General features: G+C 39.9%; 2 protein-coding genes across 2 annotated transcripts; both read right to left on the bottom strand.

Annotated features, from left to right (window-relative positions):
* Window positions 1-1117: 1117 nt before the first annotated feature.
* Window positions 1118-6019, bottom strand: LOC115729674 (cysteine-rich receptor-like protein kinase 10). Its single transcript, XM_048276965.1, is given in 7 exon segments — window positions 1118-1541; window positions 1720-1870; window positions 1994-2023; window positions 2025-2232; window positions 2476-2686; window positions 2841-2962; window positions 5869-6019. Coding segments are annotated over 7 exon segments (1137 nt in total). The 5' UTR covers window positions 5948-6019; the 3' UTR covers window positions 1118-1205.
* A 1122-nt stretch (window positions 6020-7141) lies between these two features.
* Window positions 7142-7984, bottom strand: LOC125314301 (cysteine-rich receptor-like protein kinase 25). Its single transcript, XM_048276259.1, has one exon. The coding sequence runs from the start codon at window positions 7982-7984 to the stop codon at window positions 7142-7144; it is 843 nt and encodes a 280-aa protein (XP_048132216.1).
* Window positions 7985-19877: the final 11893 nt, after the last annotated feature.

Below are 19877 nucleotides of genomic sequence, written 5' to 3'. Positions count from 1 at the left end.
GGCAGTAAGTGAGGGCGTAGATGGTGTCTGGGTCCTTGCCTGTGCTCGTGGCGTAGAACCCGTCATGTGCAGCCACGTGGGCGGAGAGGGAGCTGAGGACGGCGCGGCGGTTCTTCTCGTAGGCGCTGCTCGGTGTGAAGTTTCCGGCAGTGTCGTAGCAGTACTGCGCGTGGGATGGGTAGGTTCGGATCAGAACAGTCAGCAAAACGAGGAAATAAAGGGTGGATGATGAGGGGATCATGTTATTCTCTGGTGCTTTTGCAGAACCTTTGCAGTCACGCCATAGATGCGGAGGTGCTGATTCAGAACTTCGAGTGTAAACGCTGAGAAAATCTAGGAAGAAGATGGAGACGGCGAAGCAAGACTGAATAATAAGAAAAATACCGTTCGAATTGCCGTCCCAATGACAGAAAAGAGAAGAAAAAGAATTGCGGTCCCATGAGTTTTGTCCCTTCTAAAGTATCCATGCACTTGCCCGCCGTGACCCCAATCCAAAACTCTTGTATATGTTTGTGGTTCGGCCCGCGCCACGTTTGCGCTCCTTCCTTTTATTCCTTCTTTTATTTATTTTTTAGTAGAATCTAATCTAAATGATGTTTGATATTTTGATTTTAAAAAAATCAGATTTGGATCAAACCGACGTCATTTTGGTCTTGTCCTTCATGTGTTAGCCACGTCAGCATCTTCCGTTAGCCAAGTTGAACGGATTTAATTGAAAGGTTTTTTATCCCACCAAGGTGACAATTTGTAAGATTTTTTTTTTTTTTTGTTGAAGATGTAAGTATTATAGAGCAGATAAAGTACAATAGCTCAGGGGCATCCCCAGTATTACGAATAGAGCTAATAATTCAAAAAGATGGAGGTAGGAAGTCTCCACATAGGAGCCAAAAAATACATTTGTCTAAGAATGTCTAATTTTTTGGTAGTGAAGCTTTACCTCTTATATTTTTACGCACTTTGGCCAAAATAATATGGATGTCAATTGACTTTTTTTGAACTACACCTAAACCCAACTAGCTACAATAGTAAAGAAATGTGTAGTGTACACAGTACTGGACCAGCTAAGCAGTACTTCAGATTGATTATGTCGTATTTCTCCAAACACGTAGATTCTAGCTTATTGTTCACGAAATATCACGGTGGAAGGCCAAGCAATCTCGCTGCGAGACCATCCATGAGGAAGGATTTCGGTCACAACCACCATTTTACCGGGGGTACAGTTCGGTAACCGACATGCCATTGGTCGACGAAGGCAGAGTCCTCCTGGCAGCTTGGTCTGATTCAAGCTCTTCCATTGGGATGCTCAGTCCCCGTGATCTACTTCGGACGAAGAAGGCCGGACGTCGAGGCGATGGCGGAGTAACGGAATTGCTGCTGAGCATGAGAACTACGGTGGCCATGGTGGGTCTAATAGTCGGATCTTCCTGAATGCATAGCAAGCAGATGTGCAGGCATCGAAGCACTTCATCTCTTGAAAATGGATCCACGATAGCTGTGTCCAACACTTGCAAGGGCGTGCCTTCTCTCCATTGATTCCACACCTGCAAGAATAATTCAACGACTCATCATGCAAAGACGTCTGAATCTTGCAAAATGACCATACATGACCTAGGGACAGAAAAATAGTAGCAAGTGTTCTACAGCATTTTCAATTTCACTTGGCGAAATTGCAGAAAATTGCGGTGTAAATATTTGTCGCAGTAGCATGGTGAAACTTACATAACTAGCAAGATATTCACCCCCATTCAATTGGTGGTAGAAGTTATTTCTCTTGCCGCAAATGATCTCTAGAAGTAGTATGCCGAAGCTATAAACATCGGATTTCACTGAGAACTCTCCATGCATTGCGTATTCTGGAGACATGTAACCACTGCAAAAATGAGCATTAGCCACATGTGTATTGCAGATTTAGATTCAGAGCATCCATGAATAGATAGAATGAGTATGCCCAGCATCCAATCACAAAGTCATCTATTCAAAAACTAAGACTTACAATGTCCCCACGATTTTATCTTGTGTTAGCTTGATTTTGATCGACCCCAAAAATCCTTGCCATGCCAAAATCCGAAATCTTTGCGTTCATTTCACTATCTAACAAGATGTTACTGCATTTTAGGTCGCGATGGATGATCCGGAGATGAGAATCTTCATGTAGATAGAGCATTCCTCGAGCGATCCCAGATACTATTTTATAACGTAATGGCCAATCTAGTTGTCTCCTTTTTTCAGGGTCTGCATCGTCGCACCAAATGTCATATAAATGTGCTAGCATATTCATAAGCTCAAGCGAAATTCATCACCCAATACCAAACTATATTTACTCTCATTCATCAAAGGTAGCTTAAAAATAACTATAAGCAGTTGAAAGAACAAAACCCTCTTAATTTCAAGGTTTCGACAGCTAGTGAAAGCTGGAACATTTGATTTCAAGCAAATTATATATTCTCCATATGAGATGCTCGAACTGCAACTTACCAAATAAGAAGTAATCAAGGCTTTTATTTGGCACAAACTCGTAGGCAAGTAGCTTTTCGTCTCCCTCCAAGCAAAATCCGAGCAGTCGTACAAGGTTTCTATGTTGAAGCTTCGCGACTAACAGAACTTCGTTCTTGAATTCTTCATCACCCTGTCTTGAGCTTTGAGATAGCCTCTTCACCGCAATTTGTTGCCCATTAGGAAGTTTACCCTGAAGCATTTTGAATTTGTTGTTTAGTTCCTTATCACAACTTCTTATAAACTAACATACAAAAGCGTTGCATGTTTCTTTTTCTTCAACAGCATTATGTTCAATTCAATTCATACGTAATCTGGATTATTTGTAGCTCATACGCAATAGGTACCTGGAAAACTTCACCAAATCCACCTTCACCCAACTTTTTTTCATGAGAGAAATCATTCGTCGCAGCTTGTATTGTAGCCAATTCAAATTGCAAGGACTCCACAGTGGTAAGTTCGTTTGCACCTACATGACCAAACAAACTCAATTTGATCGTCAAATTACATCGACAGGGTCTCCTAGTGGCATTTGTAGGGTTGCCAGTGCAATCGTTTGGTCATGAAGGAAAAAGAAACAAAATCATCAATAGTATGGTAAACAAAGTTATGAGAATAGGCACTGTCTCATCATCTCTTCTTCATGCTGAGGGTAGTGTTAAGTCTATTAATTGCGGTGCAGATTCTACCAAGCCTTCTTTGGAAGACCGAGATTCTTGCACTGCTGCTTCTAATGACATTCTTACCAATGCTTCAGCTTGAAAATTGTCAGGAGTAGACGCACAAGAGTTGAATGACATGGGGCTGATTTGGTTTTCACCTGATGTACTGAGATTTGGATTCATATTTCGGTTGGCTATAAAAGATAAGGGCACCCATGATAACAATACTCGAAATGAATTTCTGTCCCAGAAGTGCTTTAGAAGAAAAATCCGTTTGGTAAGGCAATTTCTAAAGCAGAAATCCATTTGTTTACGCAATATAAAATATCTACTTCTAAAGTAAATTTCTACTTTGAAGTTATTTTTGCACTAATTTCAGAAGTTAAAAAAAATTACTTTTCTTTCAGAAGTATAAATCTCACACTATCAATATCTCTCTTACTTCGGCCTCTTTTCATTTTCAGCACCTCTCTCTCCCAACCACGCCTTCACCGTCGCCACCCACCGTCATCCACCGCCGGCCACCATGGCCCACCGCCACCGCCACGACCACTACCGCCGCTAGCCACTATTGAGTCATTGTCTCCATCCACCGGAGTAAAAAATAAATAATATTTTTTTATCTTTAAAAAAATAATGCAAATTATTTTATAAAGAAATTTAAAATATTACAAATTAAGTAGAAATTTTTTGGCCACCAATAATAATTTTTCGTAGAAGATTTTGTGTTGATAATATTCTAGAAGTGAAAATTTTCAACCGTTACTAAACGAATTTTTGTTCCGGAAGGAAAAATGTTGTCTTGTTATCAAACGGTTTTCTCTAATCAGAAATCAACTTCCCTAAGCTGCCTACTTTTAGAAGAACTGAAAAATAGTCTGCAAACATTGGCCAAACTCTCTGTTTCTTTTGACATGAAAGCACTGAAATTAGTTCCCATTTGTTCTTTGGATGTAGTTTCACGAAGCAAGTCGGGAAGAGTGCCCTTTGTTGGGAAAGGGTAGCAGAAGTCTAATATTTTATCTTCACCCAAAATATTATCAATAAGGAGCCTAAGTCCGAGCCTATCAATATATTCAATTGGACTCACATTTACTTAAAAGGCTAAGCCTATGAGTTATGGTCTAATTATGATTTAATAACTTTTATCCACCGCATTAATTATCTGATGTGGAACTTCTCTAACACTAACTCATATGTGCATCTTAAGAATCTCCTCCTCACGTGTCAACTCGGTGTTAGGTTTCTCCTCCTAAATTCAAGTATTATTCTGCATCCATTTATCTCAACTTGAATCATCAACGCCCACTTCATCCCTAGTTTCTTTCTCCAAACCAAATCACACCGCATTGGTTACCGGATTCCTTCATGGAAATATCGACTACGATACTATTTGTTGGGAATACGCAGCAGAAGTCCAATACCTTCACCCGGAGAAATCGTCAAGAGGGAGCCTAAGTCTATGTCCATCTATTTATCCAATTGGACCCATATTTACTCAAAAGCGCCAATACATTTTAGACCAACTAGGACATATTAATTGCTCCAAACCATGCTCCACAAGATCAATTATTCGCTGTAGGACTTATTTAATACAATTCGCATGTGTATGTAAGCTTTGTTTTCCAGATAGCGATACTGGTGATTGGGAGTTTGAATTGTCCTTAGGCAGCAGGCTATGAAAGGGAGAGATCTTCATAGGTGTTTGGGGAAATTCTTGTGGAATTGCTGCAACTATTTCATCTAGAAGGCCAAAAACGAGCAGTTACATTCCCAAACTATTCCTTCTGTTGATGTCATTATATATGGTTGTACATAGCTTTGAAGGTTGAAAGAGAATGAAGAATTGGATCTTTCCAATATCGAATTTTGTCTTTGACTCTTGATCGTTGTTGAGTTTTTTTTTTTTTTAATTGGTGGGGGTCATTGAATACAGAGGTGATTAGTTCTAGGGTGAGTTGGTTCCCAATCTAGCATTGAGAACCAGATCGGTCATTTCTGAACTGGCTTGTTTCACTAGCTCATTTTTAAATTTTGGTCGAAATTATATTTGGTATAATAAAATGTAAAAGTTGCATTGTTTTATTCCAAAATTGTCCTTCCTCAAGTGGGTTATGTGATCCTTTTTCCATAGATTTGACATTTCTACAAAGTTCTTAAATATTTCTACCAACGTAAGTAAGATTTTCTCGCAAATATATTTGATGGAAAATCATGACAGCAACATTTTAGGATTCTATAATAACGACACGACTTTTTTGAGGTACATATAAGGAAACAGTAATATGTACCCGTGCATATCCCGAAGCTCATTATTTTTGTTTCGTATAGAGAAATCCTTAACTAATAGTCAACCGCTACTATTGCAAGTAACGGTGACATGTAGGCCACAAGATGTAATATAAAAAGAGGCAACAAGTAACCCACATATCACCACTGGTCTTATGCTAGCAGTCCAACTAGTGGCTCACATACCATCGTTATTAACGGTGACCGCTCAACTAGCAATGCCATTTCGTATATTACTAACAAAAATTGATATTGGTTATTCAATTAATTGTCAATGATATAAAATGTACGTTGGCTTTTAGTATAATTTTAAGGGTAGCATCTACAATTGAGTCCTTACGAACAATAAAGAAGTTTCATGATATGCTCCAATTATATGACATGAAGTATTTTACGAAAAATAAGGGCAAAATAGTCAATTTACCGCTTTTATAATTGACGACTTCATACGTCTCCTCTCCTTTTCTTCGAAGCAAACCACAAGTGAGAAGGAGAAGTGCCATGACACCTCCAACAGGAGCGATGATGGCGATGGTTGTCACGGCTGATTTGTTGCTTTTTCCTGCACACGTACCATTACGTGAATTGAAGCCTGAATTTTGATTTATTTGTTTGCTTCTCATCTTGAGAAATGCCACGGTATAATGAGGTTAATTTAGTTTCCATGCGGTATTTCAATTTAGCAAACTGTGACTCATGGCGGAAAATTGTGAAAAGTAAAAGTCGTAAATGCTTCAAAGGTAATTTATAAAACGGTGTCGTTATTTCCATCCCTATGTGAATGACTAAATCCATCCGATTTTCACTAAAGAGACATAATTGCTCTTAATCCTCGGACAAAAATTCAAAGTGGTGGATCCCGAGTTTATTTTCATTACTGCTTCTTCTTTCCCTATTTTTGTGTCCAAACTAGGAAGTGAATCCGACCTTGTATTACCAAGTGAATTTTTGTGTCATATCACATGTTTTCATCTTTTAGTTTCCAATAAGTGGGTACTACCTAGGAAGGACCACATTCTCCAAAGGCCTTCGTGTCATGTTGGATATCGACATTCGTCCAACACTCCCGGACATGTGATCGATATGTGGTTAATCCTCCGGAAACGCTAGTGACACGTGAGTTGAAGATCCCAGTAGGTCATTTCAACATGTATGAGTGAATTTTAAGCATTTTCAATAAATTAGGAGTCAAAATGTAAATCTATGAAAAATATATATACCTAAATCATATGCCTAGAAATCTCAAAATGAATATACCTAGCCAGTCCCAAAAAAATCTAATCTCGAATCCCTAACATAAGAAGAAGAAGAAGAAAAAGAAGAAGAAGAAACTCATAACTGATATTTTCTTAAAAATATTAATTTAGTATACAACATGTCCCGACGTGTTAGAATTTTTTATTTTGAAAAAAATATCACCATGTAGGCACGTCGTATCGTATTATGTGTCAGTGTCGGTGCTACCTAGGGTATTACCATGAAAAAATCCGAGAAAATTGGACATAATTAACTTTTCAACAACACAGTCAAATTCCAACAAAAAAAAAAAAAAAACAACACGGTCAAATGTTTTTCAATATCTAGTTATGTTGTGCGTATCACCATTAAATTCTTTTATATCGGTCGAGCTTTAGACACTTATAGTGTGTTGACCGGATGAAAGTCCTCATTAAATGTTTGACAAAATAAAATTATAATTACATTTCCCATATACCTTCATGAGGAGGAGGAACTGGGGCCAGTTCAGCTGATGTAACCGGAGGAGGAAGCGGGCCGGGCACGACGGAGGCGTTATAAAAGAGGTGCAACGCGAACCTCACGATGCAGCTCGGAGTACACATCATCCCTCCTACGTGCCCCTCGGGAAGAAGCGGAATCACCGACCGGAGGCACGTGTTACAGTCCCACGGCGTCAAGTCCGGCGTGCACTGTGCCATCGTGTACAGCCTCTCAAGCGTGGTAACATCGGCCGTCGCAATTGCGAATGTCTTTCCCGACGCCCTCCAGGCGACGTCTTTGATGGTGTTTCCGAAAACTTGCACCAACTTGGCCGGGTCAGTGATGTTCCCGGTGATGTTCCTCAGTAATAAAGCAGGCACTTCTTCCACGACCGAGAAGATGGACTGGTTCGAGTACCTCAACAGGCACTCCTCGTACCAGATCGCAGAGACTCGCTGGTTGGGGCATCTCTGGAGGATATCCTTCTTTCCGGTGGTGACGCAGTCGCTGCACGTGGTGGCACTGACGTCGCCGCGGCAGAGGAAGAGCCCGTAGGCCTTGTCAGGAGGGTTTTGGCCGGCAGTGGCATTGGCGAAGCCGCCGGCGTTGTTGGTGGCGGCGGCAGCAGCGGCGGAGGAGGAGAGGGAAGAGAGGAGGGCGTTGAGGTTGGATTGGTAGGTGGAATTGATAGCGAAGAGGGTGGCGTTTGGGCAGTAATGCCATAGATACAAAGGTGCTGATTCAGAACGTTGAGGATAAACGCTGAGAAGAATGAGGAGGAGGAAGGAAAGAGAGACGGAGAAGGCGAAGCAAGACTTCATGGTTGGATTCACGATTGTATTATCTGCTAAAGCTTAGATCTGCAAAGAGTTAAAAGGAAACAATAATGTTTTTTGCTCTTTTTATAATCAGGATTTTTCACGGACTATTTCTTGAAGTAGTGATGATTTTGCCAATATGACCAAGTAAGTCCCAAAAGGGAAACAATAATATTGGAATTGCCGTCCGACATAAGTTCTTTTTTCCATTCTACAATTTCCACGCACACGCACGCCACGACTCTCTCGTCGAAAAGTCTCGCGTAACTTTTACGACGGATGTGTAGTTTGTATTTTCACTTAATTAATTAAACAAATTCGAAAGCAAATATCTATGACCACTTGTGGTGCGGAGGATCGGTCCCACCCACTCCTGACTGAAATCGAACAAAATTTGTCGATTTTCTAAACCCCATTCTTGCGACGGCTTGAATGACGGATTATTCTTTTTCCGGACTCTGTTTCTGGCAAAAAAAAAATGGATATTGCTATTTATATTCTTTGAACAAATATGAGATAAGAAACGCGTTTGACAATGACATAAAGTTTATGTTTTTTGACATGCGCGCTTTATTCTGTTGATTGCGGGTTGACAGGATAGTCACTCCCATCCGCATGCATTCCTAAATTTAGGATTCGTACTCCATACTCATCCGCATGAAATCCCAAGATTAAAAAATTCATTCAATTTAGATACCGAAAAGGCGTCAATTACGATAATTGGCGTAACTAAGTCCCCGATCCCATTTTTCTGGTTTTCGTAGAATCGAATAAAGACTCCCGACTATTCGATAGAATTTTCCAATCATACCCTTCAAGAAATTATTGATAGTGACTCCGAGGCATGCACACGTAACACATGTCACTAAATCATACTAAAAGGTCGACCTTATTTTGAATTCCTCCTCCGTTGCGATTTGGGTAATGGACTTTGGGAAGAGCCCGCGTCCGAAATCCATAGACAGCCGGACGAGGACGACCCATTAACCCTTGAGAGCATACGAACCTCGAGAGTATCGCGGCTGACCGGCGACTCCACTGGGGATTTACTAAACCTTTAGAGGGCTTCAGACGAGAAAACAGTGATGTCAAGGCTGATGCGGCGATAGTGTTGAGACCGATGCGGGCTCGTTATAAATGGTAGAGGCAGCGGCGAGGATTTGAGCAAAACCGCAGGGGGAGCTGAGTCCCAAGGGCGCTGCAAAAAAAATCGAGGCTGGTCGAAGGACGCCGGCTGTTGAAGGTCGTTGGGACTGAGCGGAGGGATGTTGCAAAACCGTCGGGACGAAGAGATGGAGTCATCAGGACCGGGCCGGAGGACGTCGATGAGATCAAGTTTTTGGTGAAAGCTCTTTTTCGTCTAGACTCCACATGATTTTTTTTAAAATTTTCCCCTGTCAGCCCCACCCCCACGCCAACCCCCACAGCCCCACTCCTCCGCCCCCGCGCCGCCCCCCCCCTCGTTTTCCGTGTAGAACAAGACCTCCGTTTGTGCGCAAGGGTGGGACTCACTCGTGGAAAAAATTGATTTCCCTTTTTGCCCGTTGATCATGGATCTCTCTTCATTGACATTGACTTTCCCTTTACTTCAAGGGAATATCCTTTCTTGACCGATTGAGCCTTCCCATGTCAGACCATTTCCAACTCATTCACGCGCCATTTCATTCCTCGAGATAAATCTTGATTGATTTTTCTCTTGTTCTTTTCTTGATCCACGCCCATGGACACGTATAAATATCTTTTTCACTGCTGTCCTTCCCAAAATATATTATGCTCATCTGTCGAAGCGAAATCTGGTGATATCCTTGCTTTTTGTCTTCTTTTCTTTCCCACGTTGACTCCTCTGATCTCCACTTGCTTCCTTTGAGCCGCGAATGCACCTGTCCTTCTTTGATTTCTTTCTTGTTTTGTTCATGGTCACCACCAATCACGAGCACGAACCTCGATTGCTCAAAGAAAAATCAACTTATAACCCTCATGCTGACTAAACAATTTTTTTTTCAATTATACACTTTCCTCCCGAAATCTTCCTTTTGCAGTGAATAAGTTCAATGAATTTCAACTAAGGTTTATCATTGGACCAATTTCCCATATGAATTTCGGCACTCGTAACGTGCATGGGCATGATTAAATTTTCTCTCACTTTGGGCTTAGTAACTTGTCAATGAAGTTCACGTGAACTGTATCCACCACCACCGATCAAATTAAAATATAAATGAGATGCATGCAGAAATTAAATTGATCTAAATGCGAACTATGTGTCATTCTTCAATTTTATATGCAAAATTTGATATCCTAAAAAGGTAGTCAAAATTTAGGTGTCAACATTGACCCTTATCATATCATGATGACATAAGCACTCGTGATTTTGATCCCATACGGAGTCACAATAACGTAGCTCTTGTGGTGTTGGCTCATTTTAACCAAATCATAACGACATAGCTCTTATGGTCTTGGCCCCCTTTTGCCAAATCATGATGACATATGCACTCGTGATCTTGGTCTTTTTATCAAGTCACAACGAGGTACGTTCTTGTGATCTTGATTATCTTTTTTTCGACTCACAATGACATAGCTCTTGTGAGCTCGAAAAACATATTTTTCAAATTTTACATATATCTTGCGTTGTCCCGCATTAGAGGAAAACCTCTGATAATGGATAAGACCCCGGTACCTCGAGATCCCCTTGTGTTGTTGGTCCTTTCGATTCACAACGACGTAGCTCTTGTGATCTCGAAACACTTTTCAATTTTACACATATCTTGTGCCGTCTCGCATCGGGGAGAAGTCCCCGATAATAGTTGGGCTTAGTACCTTAAGAACCTTGCATCTGCAGGAAGCTTGGAGATTAAGGAAACAATCATCAGCTTATGAGGTATCCGGTAAAATAGGTATTCTTGTATGCTATTCATGTACAGATTTCTCTAACATGGAAAAAAGAGAAATGTTGGCACATGTTATTTGCGATCTTGCATATCATGCATCATTTCATTGCATAAAAAATGGGATTAAAACTCCCGTAAAAAAGAACATTCATCATTTATATTGTCAAAATTTAGGGTTCAATTTTGCCTTTGAGCGAAACCTTTACGAGCCTCCACTCAAAAAAAGGCAGCTATTGACATCGAAATTTTGACTATCTTTTATTTTTAGCATTTATATATTTGCATAAAAATTAGGGACTAATCTTAATCCCTACCAAAAATAATTAAATCATTTTTGGTACGCATTAGTTCAACTTTTGCTTGCATTGCATTCGCATATTTATCGGACCGTTGGTGAATGGACAAATGAAAGTCGTCAGTTTTGTGAAAAAAAAAAAAAAGGATGATGGCTGACGAGTCCTCTTGTTACGGGCAAAACCGATCGTCCTGCTTTAGATGCGTGGGATTCTAACCGAGAGGGAAAGGGACACCAAATTCTCTCTCTTCGTTGAACACCTCCACTTGAATTCTTCGGCAGCAAAAGAAGAGAGAGCTACGTGAAAAGAAAAGAACATTGCAGAAAAATAGCGGGATTGGCTGAAAAGATGAAATGGGGGAACAAGGTCAAATGAAAAGAAAGTGGGGGCCTCCATTCGTTCACAATCGATGGCAAAAGCCAAGAAGAAGTGGAACACACGGTGGAAAAGGAGGATCCCGGAGCAATTTTCGGGAGAAGACGATAACTCATCCGGAGGAGATTCGATAGCAAAAGCTAAGTCCCTCTTTACTTTCTCTGGTTTCAATTCCGGTTCAATCATACGCGCTGATTTTTCTTCCTTCTCCCCTTTTTCCTACTCACCAGAAAGCAATACAATCTCTGATGCCCAGAAGAGGAAGAGGAAGAGATCTCTCGATTTTAGCTCTTGCGGCAAAAAAGCGAAGTAAAACAAGAGTTCAACCAACTCCAATCGAAGCTAAGTCCTCTTCTTATTTTGAGATTTTTAAATGCAAATGAGCACGGATTTTCTATATTGACTTTCGCTATGTTTACTTAGGATACAGCTTCACTCAGTGTCCTTGTGCAACTAGACGAGCTTTGAAGCGTTCGATAGTTCCATCGGATTTTTCCTTAATCTTAAAAACCCATTTACAACCGACTAAGTTTTTAGAAGGGTTGGGTGGTACAAGATCCCACGTGTGATTAGTGACCAAGGCATTAAATTCATCTGCCATGGCTGCTTTCCAACGTGAGTCAAGAATGGCCTTAGAATAGCAAGTCGGTGTCTCTTCATGAAAAGAATTAGAGAGATTAAAAATTTTTCTGGGTTTAGATATTCCAGATTTAGCACGAGTTTGCATAGGATGAGTGGGAAGAGAAGATACAGAAGTAGAGGAGCTAGCTAGAGATGTAGAAAGGATTTGTGAATCTGATGTAGGAGGAATCTCGTCGGAAGTAGAGTTAGGCTGGGACACAGAGAGTGGGTTCGAGAACGGGTTGCTTCCGGTGATCTACGTGTTCGCTACGTGCCTATTGCGGATCAGCTGGCTGACATATTTACAAAGGGGTTACCTAGTCTGCGTCATGCGCTATTGAGATCCAATCTCTCGGTTGTTACACCTACTTCGGATTGAGGGGGAGTATTATCGTGTAATTATATGTATATTGGGGTATTTCTGTAATTGTGTTTATTTATACCCTTATTGTAATTAGTCACTCATATAAATACATGTTATACAACCCTAGTTTGGGTTGAGCCATCATAAACACTCTGGCGTTATTTCTCTCTGACTCTAAACATCTTCACCTGTCTGAGGCCAAGCATCGCCTATTGCGCTATCGACAAGCAAGCCCGACAACGAATATCACTTTCATTGTCGTTAACGAAAACCGAGACATCATGCGACGTGCTACCAATCGGAGGAGCCGCAAAGCGTCGCCAAGCAGTCTTTCTTGTGAACGTCGATGAAGGCTACTGTCCTTTGACTACCATTGGTCTTGTCACCCTTGACAGCGTTGCCATTCTTTCATTAGCCTTGGTTACTTGATGGTCCGATCAAGAAGACTCGTCGATCCCATCGATGAGGGTTGCAAAGCAGATTCCGTCGGGCCTTGGTGCATTATAATAGGTTGTTGTCCTTTGGTCTGGTACTAATTCATATTGTTCTAGTCACCGTAGTGCGGCTCGCAAGTGATACCCGAAGAAATATGGAGATCAAATAAAAGGAGATTCCATGAACTCTCTCAACAGTAGTTGTTGATCTTCAATCTGGATCTCACCAATTGGTGGGACATCAGACCAATCGAATCTATATATCAAAAGGAGTCCACGTTGTTGAATGGTTGTTTGAGTCTTCATGAACAATCATACTGAAGGGTCCACTTTCCATTGATTTGTAGCTTTGTAAATCCTTGTCATGAGTGGGCTTTTGTCTTGGATGTGCAGATTCGTTTAATTATTGCAGGGATTTCTATCAGACCTATGAGTATCCACCAAGCCGGCCTCTTCCGCAAGTCGTCCCCGTTCACCGTGATCCGCCGAGTTTCAGATGTTGGAAAACAAATCGAAAATTTGACTATCTTATCTCGAATATTCTGGATAGTTTGTTATTTAATCTGAAAATTTTGAAAAAATTCAAAAAAAAAAAATTGCTTCTTTCAACTGCACCTTTGAACTTCATATCAAAATCCATCAATATTGTCAAATCGGACATTCTTCATGAAAATGGTATCGAAATGGCATTAATTGAAAATTAATGTAACCAAGTCCCTAGATTCAAAATATCTGGTTCCTAATCAATCTACCAAAAATTATTAATGGTGACTTCAATATAAACCCTTGCATGAAATTGAAATTAAGTTGCGATTTTGTAGAGCTTGGGAGAGCTCGAACTAGGTTAATTAATCTAATTAATTAATCCGGTAATCCATTAATCTAAAATTGGAATCTCTTTTTTTTAGGTCGAGATAGGTGTTTTGATACAAATTGCTTTGCATCATATTGCATTGTGATGATCACGACACATTGCACACAACTGCGGTTAAACCCCGACTGCGACCACCTATAGGTTTACCTTAGATAGAAAAATGGTGTGAAAGAATCATGTGTTTGATGGCACTTGAGACTTACGTATTCGTTTCCGCTCATGATCCCGATTGGCATTTTTACCCCTCTTGGGTGGATATTCTTGAGGGTGAATCTACTATATCTATATCGTGGGAGACTTGGCCTTAGGTTCCAAACCCAATCTTTTGATTTTTAGTGTGTTATCCTCACTTGTCTCATGCGCATTTCTTTGGATGGTTGGTATACCTAAAATCACAAAAAAAAAAATCGGCAAGTTCGGTTGGTAAGATTTTTCTATCCCTCAAACTTGTTTACAGTTTATATCGTGTTTTTGAAATATTCAACTCATTACACATCTTAAATGTGATCATTACATTCATTACATTTGAATAGTTCTGATGATGGGAATGAATGCCATTTGAAGGGTAGATAGAGATGTTTTCTCCCAGTATTCTGGATGTGAAGGCAAAGATAGTACCATTCCTTTACGAGCACAAGGTGGTCAAGAAGAATGCTCCTTTGTCCTCGAGCAACCTCATCCGAGAGTCGAAAATGCCCCTTTGTCAGCCTACTCCCCAAAACAATTTCTACTACAATCGGATTTTGTTGGAGATACGTCCGAGAAAATCGATCTTGCGGAATCGGAACTGATGCCTTTCGAGAGATGAGACATGCATCACCATGATTGGAGTTTCCTTGATGACGAGCTTACTATCGCAATCGACCGGTTCAACGTTGATGGAACTCCGAATTTGTAACCCATATGAAGCTTGAGCCGTTGATTATGGGCCCTCAAAACATCTCTCTTATGTACCTAATTCAGGGCACTACATGCCAATCCTTGAAAATTGCAAATGAGAGGAGAAAGGCTATAATTTCACGAGATAAAAAAAGGAGGAAAATAAAATCTTACATTTATTGTTCCATAGTTAATTTTGTTATAGATCTTTCAATCATGTTAATTTACTCCCAAATCTTTTGACAACTTATCAACTTAATCACAAACATTTCAATTGTATCAATTTAGTCACATACCTTTCGAGGATCTGCTAATTTAGTTATAAACATTATAACGAATTACCAATATAGTTTTTCCTACTAATGTTTTTTGAAAATCACATATGTGACAATCCAAGTAGCCCCGATCATCCTATGTGTCATTGTCGGTCCTCATATAGATGATTTTTTTTAGTTTTTAATTTTTCATTCTTCTTTTCTTTTCTTTATTTTTTTCTTCACAAGGCCATCGACTTCTATTCGAGGGCTGCGAAGCCTTTGTGGTCTATAGTGAGGGCGTCGCGGCCCTCACCTGCCCTCACTATGGCCCAAGAGGGCCACAATGTCCTCTCCTCACCAGTTTTGATGCGAGTTGTGGCCGCAAGGGCATAAGTTCTCTCGGCCCTTGTGGCTACAACTTGGACGGCGGAAGGGTAGGTGGATGGCAGATTGGCGGACAACGAACTAGCGGATCGGCGGATGGCGACCGGAGAACTAGAGATTGGTGGGTCGGTAAACGGGTCTACGACAATTGAGACGCAAGAGAGAAGGAGTGAGCGATGAGAAGGATTCTTATTTATTACATCTGTTCCGGAAACAGAGAACCTTATCATTTTTGCTCCAAATTTATTTCCGGAACAAATTTATGTTCCGTAAATAGAAAAATAAAATTGCATTATGAAACGAATTTATATTCCAAACCTATTCTATTAACAGATTTGGAACAAAAATAGAGAAACCGAATGATTATCATTCACGCCCTAGCCATGAAGTATAAACCCGCCTACCATCCACACTAGAATAAATGAAGTTTTCCGCAAAAAACTGCTAGTAGAGGAAGACCTCCTAAGGATAAAAGACATAGGGCTAGGGAAAAAGCCAAAAAAGGATCTTTCATGTATAATCAAAGATAATCTCGAATGTTATCTGTTTTGATACATTGACCAAATAATACAATTCAAGAAAAAGTTCCTAGATTAATGGAGATATAAAATAACATACAAGTTATCATGCTCGCATATCCACCATTTGAGTCTCTAATAATTATTCTGTCACTCCCCGCACCCATCGGGCACGTCAATATCCCTTCTTGATTGTTTATTTGTGACGTCCCAAGACGCGTCACCAACCCATTTAAAATTTTCTTTCCTTTAATTAAGCGCATGCGGAACGTGTTGCTTCCCCGGACACTATTAAAAGCAATAGGGACAACAAGCATGCAACCAACAATCAACAGTAGCAAAAATAATTTTATTTATTTATCTCGTTAACCCTGGGAAGTACGTTTACACATATAAGCCCCACTTCAGGGCTACTTCCTACAACCCTCAAAAGTACTAGATCAAGGTTAAGTTAACACTACTTTCAGCTACTCCAAAAGAGATCCACATCCTTTTCAAAGCCGGATCGCTCTCCCAAGCTAAAGGCCTAAAAAAATGGTTAACAACAACGAGTGAGATATAAAATTTCCGTGAGTCAACACCTAAGTCCGAGTAGGGTGCTGATTCACTCGGGGCGGCCTAAACATACAAGTCAATGTTGATAACGGACCAATAGCGTGTGACTCTCGCAACGCTATAGCTACCACATGATCAAGCGCAACTCAACAATTAACCATCAATCACATGCCAATTTATCCCTCCTTTGCTCACATATTATATAGTACTCAATATGGCATTCGACCACACACAAATCAATGCTCATAACCAGAATACTATCACAACTTTTATGCAAATATGCAATAAATAAATGGGACGTGATCAAACATGCGGTAAATAAATTACATGTGATCACCTACACACAATTCAATCACCATCCTTGAAAGTTGCCAATCAATTTATTACATAAGCCAATTTATATGGCTATTCCCAATATCGACATCATAAATTCAAGTATAGAACGATCAAAGACGAGTATTAAAACTACACAATAATATTAGCAAAATAATAAATTGATAGCTTATCATCCAAACCTGGATAGCTTATCGCCCAAACCTCGATAGCTTATCATCCAAACCTCAATAGCATATCGTCCAAACCGATAGCTTATCGACCAAGGTTAATTAACCCAACCATGATTAACAAAAAGTAATTATGGTTAACATAAATTAACTACAATTAATGAAAAGTAACTACGGTTAGCAAAAAGTAACTATAGTTAATTAAAAGTAACTACGGTTACTTTAACTAACCAAGGTTAACTAACCCAACCGCAATCAACTAGCCCAACCGTGGTCAGTTAACTTAATCCAACCATCATTAACTAAACTAACCCACAATTAAATTAAACTAATTTATCCATAAACGTAATTAACGACCTAATCGGAGATTAGGAGTTAACTCACCCGATTGCAAATTCGAGAACACCGGCGGGATGACGGCGGCGAGGGCTACGTGTGGCTTGGTCTAAAATCAACATGGAACCACCGAGGACCACCGAACAGCATCTACAAAGACCCGATTGTGCTGGTTTTGCTTGACGGAGCTCAAATCGAAGCAAGAACGGACTGGGTCTCACCAACCAGCTTCTGTTCTTCCCAAATTCACAAAAATCCAACAGTTTCTTTGATAATCATCCCTCAGATCTAAGTTTCCCTCGATCTTACGGTCATGTAGGAGAAAACGGAGCTCAATTAGCCCTCCGGACGAGCTCAAACGAGCGATTTCTTCTCGGGCGCGCGCAGAAATCGAGAAAGAGAGGGTGCTCGGGATGGGGGAAGATTGCTCGCGAAAATGGAGGGGAACAGAGGAGAGAAAGAGAGTCACGGCCAAGCTTGGGGAAGAAGAAGAAAAGGTGAGGGCCATGGGTCAAATCTCCATTAATGTTTTCATCTTATAAGAATAATATATAGGGGCAATTTGGTAATTTCACAAGCAAGGGTAGGTTAGTCATTTGGCACAAATGATTGAGGGTACTTTGGTAATTTAGCATCAAGGGCAAAATGATAATTTTGCAAAGGGATAAAATGGTCATTTCAAGGCAAAAGGGCAAAATAGTAAATTTACCTTTTAGGGCAAAATGGTAAATTCATTTCTAAGGTTCGGCCAAGATTAAGCTCGGGCATGAATTGTCTCGGAACTTCGATTTGACGACTCAATTATCCCGGCTTGATTTCCTTTTGTCCAATGCCTTAAGGTTATCCAATACCTTTTTCGGTTCGATAAATCAACGTCCAACGATTGTCCCTTAATCCTCGAAAATCCAATATTATCAACCAAACTGCAATTTGTAGTTAAAATCCATCAAATTCATTTATCTTATAGATGTCGAATTTTCAGGATGTCACATATTCCAATAATTTCATACCCGATTTGACCTATGGATGAATATGCAAGCATAAGTAAAAGAATTTCATTCATCTATTTTTGTAAGAAGTATAAGCGGTTATTTTTCTTATTTTCGTGAAACGAACCGACCTAGCTTACTCGAAATCGTACTAAAGCTTTGTAGCTTGGTGAGATAACGAATTTGTGGCCCAAAAAATTCGTGAGATAAGGGTTTTAATTGCAAAGGGAAAGAAGTGACACTTATAAATTGAAAAATTAACTTTTTTAATTACTTAAATAGAAAATTATCCAAAAAATGTAAAAAGAAAATCTTAAATCAATTGCTCTTTTTCCAATTCAGTTCTAAACATTTTAATTTTGTCAATTCAGTAATAAATTTTTAGAATTTGTATCAATTTAGTCTTAAATCTTTTGTATTTGTGCCAATTTAGTCCATTCGTCTAACTTGACCGGGTGGCACCGCCGCAGATAATTTTTAATAATATTTTGAAATTTATTTCAAATTAATTTGTTTTTTTTTTCATTTCTTCTTCCTCGAGCTAGTCGCCGGCAACTTGCCTACCTTAAACAAGGCTCGGCCCCACCAATCACCGACGGTCACGCCTCGCCCAATCACCGAGATCAAACGTAGTTGGTTTGAATTAGTCCTAAGCTCCAATCATTGTCTATCTGTTGATTCATCAACTTTAAAGCAAATACCTTAGAATTAATGGCCTACACGGAAAACTTTTGCTCGGGAAAACCGTTGAGGGAACAAGCCAAGAAATTTCCAGGCCTAAATCCGGCCCGGGTGAGGCTCAACCCCGCTGGCCACCGGCAAAAGCGAGCCTTGCTGTCACCGGACAAGGTCAGCCTCGCCCAAGACATTTGAGGAGGCCGACCACGCTAGTCGCCGCCCGTTGCTCTTCGATAACCGTAGAAATTTTATTCGAAAATATAAATTTTGTATTGTTATCAAATGCGTTTCTTCGTTCGAAAACTTATCTGGAGAATATATATATATATATATATATATATATATATCCCTTATGGTATCAGAGCCAAGGGAGAGGAATAATAATTAGTGTGTCTTTTGAGTGAAGTTTTATATAAATTTTGTGGAAAAATCCCTTGAAAGGGGATACCTCCGGTATACCACTGTGGTCCCAGCAGAGGTGCGTAAAATCGATGGTCGGCGGGGTTTTTGAGGAACTAATCAAGTGATTGGGAAACATTATTTATATAAGATGAATCTTTTAAGACGTACTAATTCTTCTTCTTCGGGTTCGAGATCTGAGGTTTCTCGGACCGAAGGACCCTTGCATAGAGAACAAATTACTATTGAAGATTTTAATAAATCAATAAAAAATTGGAAAATACCTAAAGTTTGTTATGACCAAATTTATGAACAATCTTCATTTCGTAAGATTTTTAAATCTCCCGACTATGTGATTACAAGCGAGGAACGTGACATTCCTCTCAACTCTACCTATTCTTTGATTCCGCTTTTGAATAAAGACTCAGTTAAAAAACATGCTAAAAAAATATAATTACTTAGATTTTGGTGTGGTTCAGGTGGGCATTAAACCACTTTTGAAGGAAGGTTTAAACACCTCTATTTTACTTGTTTTATGAGATTCTAGAC

Source organism: Rhodamnia argentea, chromosome 3, assembly GCF_020921035.1.
Source record: "Rhodamnia argentea isolate NSW1041297 chromosome 3, ASM2092103v1, whole genome shotgun sequence".
NCBI classification, from domain to species: domain Eukaryota; kingdom Viridiplantae; phylum Streptophyta; class Magnoliopsida; order Myrtales; family Myrtaceae; genus Rhodamnia; species Rhodamnia argentea.
The sequence above is the reverse complement of the archived record's forward strand: the minus strand, read 5'-3'. Positions and strand labels throughout refer to the sequence as shown.

Excerpts from the sequence above, each read along its gene's own strand:
- LOC125314301 (XM_048276259.1), bottom strand. The coding sequence starts at position 7,984 with ATGAAGTCTTGCTTCGCCTTCTCCGTCTCTCTTTCCTTCCTCCTCCTC.